At 34.8% G+C, this 7,678-nt stretch overlaps 1 protein-coding gene across 1 annotated transcript; it reads left to right on the top strand.

The window, feature by feature from the left end:
• The first annotated feature begins 234 nt into the window (after nt 1–234).
• On the top strand, nt 235–1,958 carry LOC114271689 (galactomannan galactosyltransferase 1). Its single transcript, XM_028213294.2, has one exon. It carries the CDS (start codon nt 491–493, stop codon nt 1,796–1,798), a length of 1,308 nt encoding a protein of 435 aa, XP_028069095.2. The 5' UTR covers nt 235–490; the 3' UTR covers nt 1,799–1,958.
• The last annotated feature ends 5,720 nt before the right edge of the window (nt 1,959–7,678 follow it).

Here is a 7,678-nt window from a genome sequence, read left to right on the forward strand (position 1 = left end):
CCAAGTGCGCCGAAGGAGGAACTTACTTGAGATCTACTCCAAATAAAACAGGATTGACATTTCTTTACCCATTAATGTCTCAATCTTTGAAAAATATTCCCCAAAATTTAATTAATCAATAATTAAACATTGTTTGTCCACTTGTAAATTTTCTAAAAACTTTAATAAAAAAAAAAAAGTTATTTACATAAAGATTCTCTAATTGTTGATAATATCACTTTAACCCTTCATATATTATTTTAACCGTTGCAGACTCCCTTCAAACCTTGCAAAAGGAATGCGTTTATAGTTGAGGGGGTCAATATATATAAATTCATAAATAAAATAGATAAAGTGACATTCATCGTTAATTAAGGGATCTTACTCTAATTAACCCTAAAAATATCAACTAGATAAATTTCAAACATTTTCCACACACTTCAATTGTAGTTTGACAATCACACTACATAAAAATACACATCCCTGAAACCCTTCCTGTTCCACCAAGAAAATGCCTCAGTTACACAGACCCACCATGGAAAAAAACAGAGTAGAGACTTCACTCTCATCATTGATCAGAAATAAGTCTCTCCTTCTCGTCGGAGCAATAGCTTTACTTGCTCTCCTAGTTTGGACACTTGGGTCCTCCTCTGCTCAGCGTTGGCTACCGGCGGCGGAAGGCGGCTCGGCCGTGGATCCGCTCTGTGTTACAGGTAACGAAAACCAGACAACATTCTATGACGACCCGAATCTTAGTTACTCGATTGAGAAGCCAATCAAGAACTGGGACGAGAAGAGACGAGAGTGGCTAAAGATTCACCCGAATCTTGCTGCCGGGTCGAGTCGTCGGGTTCTTGTCGTGACCGGGTCGCAATCCTCGCCATGCAAGAATCCAATCGGAGATCATCTGCTTCTGAGGCTTTTCAAGAACAAGGTTGATTACTGTCGGGTCCACGGGTATGATATCTTTTACAACAACGCCTTGCTCCACCCGAAGATGGGTTCTTATTGGGCCAAAATACCCGTGGTTCGAGCCGCCATGGTAGCCCACCCGGAGGTTGAATGGATCTGGTGGGTCGACTCGGATGCGGTTTTCACTGATATGGATTTCAAACCGCCGTTGGAGGAGAGGTACAAAAATTATAACTTGGTAGTGGGCGGGTCGCCTGACATGATTTATGAGAATCCGAGTTGGCTCGGACTCAATGCTGGGGTGTTCTACATTCGAAATTGTCAATGGTCTTTAGATTTCATGGAAGAGTGGGCTAAGATGGGCCCACAGACTCCGAATTACGAAAAGTGGGGCCAAATTCTAACCACGGCGATCAAGGATAAGTTGTACCCTGTGTCAGACGATCAAACGGCTATGGTGTATTTGTTGATGAAAGAAAGGGAGAGGTGGGGGGACAAGGTGTTCTTCGAACATGAATATTGTATTCAAGGGTATTGGTTGCATCTGGTGAAGACACTTGATAATATCACTCGTAATTACATTGGGTTGGAGAAGAAAATAGAGAGATTGAGGAGGCGACATGCGGAGAAGGTGAGCGAGAGTTATGGGACAGTGTGGGAGCCATATCTAGAGGAGGCTGGGTATCGGAAAGATGCTGGGAAGCGGCCATGTATCACGCATTTCACTGGGTGTCAACAGTGCAGTGGGGAGCACAATTCTATGTACGAAGGTGATTCTTGCTGGAAGGAGATGGAGAGGGCATTGAATTTCGCAGATAATCAAGTGCTTCGTAATTATGGGTTCATGCACCAAGACCTACTAGATTCTTCCCCGTTGTCACTTGTGCCATTTGGTTTCCCTGCATAGGCGGGAGATGTCATGCCAAATTATTTCTGAGACGACGACTACGGCCTATGGCGATGCAAGATTGCAATATGTTTACGTAGAAATTGATTACAAAATCGAATAATATATATCCTTAGATAAGATTTTATAAAATTTGTTAGCAAATTTATTTTTCGAAAAATCTTGCCCATATATATATATTTTGTGATTGGTATTCTTTTCAAAATGAACACAAATCGACATAGATGGAGGGAATTTTACAAATTTATTAGTGTCATCCATTTCTGAAAAAAAAATTCGCCATTCAAATGAATTATATATCTCAATTCTGTATATCATGTTTTTGTGTTCATAGACGACTTTTTTAAGTCTATGGTTAGAAAATAAACGGATTCCAAGACTTTTGAGAGAGGGAGAGAGAGAGCATTTCTTTACCTTGGTACGTGTAGCCTCCACCACTAAATAGTATTGTTGATTGTGGAGCAAAGGGTTCTTGAAATGTGATTCATGCATTGATAATACATCTAAATTAGTGTTCCACGTTTGAAGTGTAATTTTCCACTGGTTAGACTAATCCTCCGCAATATAAGGATATAATGTATTACTCACCAATCACTCATTGCATAAATTAATATATGGTGGAGCCATGGGATTGGTGCATGAATGTTGATCAAGGTTAAAAAATGAGACAAGAGAGTGTTGCTCACATGCTCAGAAAATTATTGTATGCTTTGTGGGGGATCAAGATCTTCCCCAATTCATTACAAGTTTAAAATGGAGATTTCGATTTTAATACATGATATTTTAATATATCATTAAAATTTAAAATTCATGGTTTGTAAACTATTAGACCATCATAAGTTTTAATTTCACTCTTAACTGTTTTAAAAAATAAAATTAATTAAAGATATAACTCTTTAATAACCATTGATCATGTATTGTAAATTCTTATTTTTAACTTGTTTTAGAAAGAATTTGAATTCCTCTTGGATACTGTCACGAATCAATAATTCACATGGGGCTCACAATTATATGCCTGAAACGTTTTCTACAATAGTATGTCAAAATCACTGAATATCTTTTAAATTATCTTACATTTTTTGATTTCTATTATTGAGTAATAGACATATACTTGGATGGAAATTTCTTATTTATTTTTTCCTTTTATTTTATCAGTGATAACATCATAAGAAGGTACATATACTTGGATGGAAATTTCTTATCATGCCCATGAGGCGGCTGTCCTATTAGCACACTTCAACGCCGTGCCAGACAGGTTCTCCTAATACAAACAAGTGAGTGGTGCACCACCACAGAATACAACCTCAACCTTGTTTTCAAAATGAAATATGTATAGAATTGTTTATACTCATCAGCTTCGTAAATTATTTGATATATTTAGGTTAAAATAGTCAATAAAAGATAAAAAAAAGTTAAAATAGTTAATAATACAAAATGTTACATTCAATTCATAATCATTTTATTTTTTTTCTTATAACTATCAAATTAACTATTTTTTTTTTTTTTTAAACTTTCTAAACATAACTTTTTTTAACCAGATTAAAGTAGCCAATTAAAGTAATCAACTTTCTAAACTATGCCAGTTTCTACTTATAATTTATAAATAAAAATAATTTAAATAAATTAAAAAAATATTAATAGTTGAGAAGTTAGAAGATGAATGTTTTTAATTTGTGGATCAGATTTTCTCCGGCAGTTCTAATATGAGGGTAATGGAATAGTAAAACCTTGTACAAAAGTAAGAGGTTAATTAACTGATCAGTATAATGGCCTCGTTTGGTAAAGTTATGAGAAAGTGATTATAAATTATAACTTACAACTGTAAACATAAGCTGAAAACCTATTTGGTGCAGTTGTGATACTACAAGAATTTGCACTTTTAGCGACCACTTTTCGCGACTAATATAAAAGTTGGTAGCTAAAAGTTACCTTTTGGCGACCAAATATTTATTAGTCGCGCATGATCATTATTTTTGGCGACCAATATGAGTTGGTCGCAGAAGGTCATAGTTTGGCGACCAAAAAATGAGTTGGTCGCAGAAAGTGATATGCTTTTGGTGACCAACTATAAATTTGGTCGTGGAAGGTCACATTTTGGCGACCAAAAAATAAGTTGGTCGCGGAAGATCAAAAATAAGTTGGTTGTGGAATTGGCGACCAAAATTTTAGTCGTCAAAAACTTATTTTCCCCGACCAAAAAATACTTTAGTTGCCGTATATTGAGTTTTGCCTACTAAACAATTTAGTCGCCGAATGAAAAATAAAAAATTATTTTTTTCTTTGACAACCAAAAATTTGGTCGCTAAAAACTTATTTTCAACAACCAAAAAAAAATTATTCGCCAAATTAGTACTTTTAGCGACTAATATTTTAGTCGCTGTTGATTGAGATTTGGCGACTAAAAACGTTTGTCGGCAAAGGTAACTTTTCTGCGACTAATTTAATCTTTTGGTCACCAAAAATTAAGGAGGGAAATTTGAAACATGGAGGTGGGAATTGAAATGTGTCAAATTGATCTCTCGTTGATCCTCATATCCTCAGACCACACTCGTCATAAGGAGACTCTGAAATGTGTCCGTATACGCAATGTAAGATCGTTTTACAGCTGATCCAATAACCATCCATATAAAATATCTCCCGCTCTTACTCTCTCTCTCTGTGAAAATTTTTTGAGTGCAACAGTCCATCTCTTCTCCACTTGCCCTTCGTCAATCGGCAATCTCTAACAAATTCACAGTGCCTCTTCTTCTCAACTCTCACGATCTCTGAACTTTGTCACCAACAGTCAATTCTCCCTCTCTCTCAGTTGCATTCTCATGCTTTTGTTGTCATGTTCTTGTTCTCATTCTCAATCGATTGATCTTTCACTCTCACCCTCACTCTATCTCAAACAATCAGATGAGGATAGAGATATGGGAATCCACTCTCCCGTCTTGATCTTCTTCACTCACATCCCAGACAATCTTGATGTGGCGAACTCGCTTAAAAGATTAGCATCTCGGTCTTCTTGGACGATCATAAGGTGATTTCAAACCATTTTTTTCTCTGAATATGTACATTTTTTTAAAAGCCCCAACTTAAATTGATTGTGTGTGTACTTTTTTTTAAAAGCAAAACTTTAATAACAAAGGATTTTTTGTTTTTTGTTTTTTTTTCTTGTCTTCAAACTATTTGATAAAATGTCTGTTAGGCTTCTCAAAATTCTAAGCCACAAGCCTAACCCATTAATGGGTTCCATCAATTTTTTTGGTTTTCTATTTCTCTTCTTTTACTAAGATGAGAATTGCTGCATAAAAACAAGGTGGAAGAACAGGATGCGAACAGGATTCTATACCCTCTGGTTCCTATTGTTTGCTTCGTATTTGTGATCACATTTTATTTGTTGATAGTCAGATGGACTGACTCTTTAAGTTTTGTGATTTTAAGTATTTTGTGTATATGTTAATTGGATAATCTTCATTATGATTCCTTTACTCTAATAAGCACAGACAGGACAAACATCTACAATGGAAAAGATTAGGTAGAAGAACCACTGAACATGGTTGAAAGCAAATGAGATAAATTAAACTATTGAGTTTGTTTCTAATAAATACTTTAGACATTCGTGTATGATTCATATCTTCATCAAGATACAGCTTAACCCATGGAGACCCCAATTTCTCATTTATTGTATTTGTTTAAATATTTTATATATTTAACTTGTGCATGAACACAACTCATACACAAGCTCTAATGGAGCAAATATGTGTTTTATCTGTCTGTTACATCAGTAGCAAATGTATGTTCTAGATATGACAATAGCAAAATTATGTGGAATATGGACCTTGCCTTCCTATCCAAAAACTTCACGAAATTAGTTCGAAAAAGGAACAAAGGAGGAATCGATCCATGGAGAAAATCCTAAGATTTTAAACAATTTTTTTACTTTTTAAAATCCAAAATGTAAAATATATAATAGAAGATCAATTACATATGTGATAATAGTTATGTCAAGCTAGACAAAAAATTGTGTGCTAGTGTTTGCCAGCAGGTATTGTCTATGTAGAGAAAATTGTGTGCTAGTGTTTGCTAGCAGATATTGTCTATGTAGGCATGGAAGGAAAAGAACAAGAAGCTCTACAAGAACACATTCCGGGATGCTAAGACAATCATAGAAGAAATAGTGACAACCATTACATCTCGCCTTTGCCTAGCAAAAGGAATCAAGCACACTCACAAACTAACAAGTGGATTCAGCAAGAATGGAACGTACCAGACTCCACATTCTGTAATCTTTTGTAATTCACTACTCTTTGAGATCATATCTTGTCCTTGAATAGGATGCCTTATGGTTTTCAACCTCGGCTTTGTTATTCATTGCTTGTGGAACTTATTGATCAAAGATAGACCTATCTTATCCTATGAGCTTGGATTTTATTCGCATTACTAATGAAATTTGTTAATTATTATTCCAAAGCTTTTTCTTTTTTAAATGTTATTGTTCCTTAATTGTGGTTGGGTTGAATGAATTTTGTTCGATATTGGATTGAATATTTATAAACAAAAATTGATTGTTCGGAGAAAAAAAAAAGAAAAAGGAGATTTGGCGACTAAAAAATTGGTCGGCAAATAAAATCATTGGTCAGCAATTCCTTAAATTTTGGTGACTAAATTGTTAGTCGGCGATTCCTCGACTTTTGGCAACTAATCTGTTTGGTCGTGGAATGTGACAATTGGCGACTAAGATATTTGGTCGGCAAAAAGTGACTTTTCGCGACCAAAATGTTTTAGCGACAAAATAGATTAGTTGCAGTAATGATATATTTAGTGACCAAAAATTTAGTCGGCAAATCCAACTTTTCCCGACCAACCAAAATTTTGGTCGCGAATTACTTTTGCCGACCCTCAATTGGCGACCAATAAAAAAATTGGTCGTGGATAACTTTTGCCGACTAAAAATGGGCTTTTAGCGACCAATTTTTTGGTCAGCAAAAGTGTTAATTCTTGTAGTGTGAGATTATGGATTTAAGTAGCAGAGTAGTGTTTGGTAAAAAAACTGTAAAATAACTTTTTACTGTGTAATTGTTATTTTTGCCCTTATGAACATAAAAATTGTAATTTTGTCATTTTCTTCACTTTAAATTTTGAATAAGTTATTTCATTAATGAAAATTGATATAATTAGTACCTAATTTGGTACATTTTTCCATTACCTCAATTTTATTTTATTTTATTTTTTTAATATTGAGTTCACAAGGGAACAAGAAAATGTCATTGCAATAAAAATACAATAAATTACTATTAAGACAATAAAAATAAAACTTTCTAGATATTTAAAGAACTCCTAATTTCGTCTGCAAATTGACATATAAATATTACGTCTCCTCATTTCCATCTCGTTGTCATCACCTGCAACATCATCTCCATGGCGTGTTTGTTGAGACGAAAATCCTTCCTCTTCATTAGGCACATAATCCGTGAATCTATTATAAGAGTCAAATGCAATATCGCAGAACTGACTTCGTCGGATGAAATTATGAATTGCCATTGTTGCACAAATAAGTTTGACTTGGGTCAGCCACTAGTAGTTTCGTGGGATATCCTTTATCATCGGCTATCTTGCTTTCCAAATCCCGAATGTTCTTTCTATTACACTTCTAAGTGATGAATGTGCTTGGTTGAATTTTTCTTGTGCATTTTGGGGGGGTTGACTATGTTCAAATTAAGCTAGATAGTATATCTCTCCTTTGTATAGTGTAAGATATCCTTTCATGTTTGGATACTCAGCATCCACCAAGTAAAACTCATCTATTTAAAAATTTCAAAATGAAGTTAAAGTAAGCAATTAGAAATGTAAAAATAAATATGAAGATGTGAGTGCGGTGCATATACTATAGCAATC

This window comes from Camellia sinensis, chromosome 4 (genome assembly GCF_055761805.1).
Source record: "Camellia sinensis isolate YWXY chromosome 4, ASM5576180v1, whole genome shotgun sequence".
Lineage (NCBI taxonomy): Eukaryota > Viridiplantae > Streptophyta > Magnoliopsida > Ericales > Theaceae > Camellia > Camellia sinensis.

Coding starts and splice junctions, on each gene's coding strand:
- LOC114271689 (XM_028213294.2), top strand. CDS start 491: ATGCCTCAGTTACACAGACCCACCATGGAAAAAAACAGAGTAGAGACT.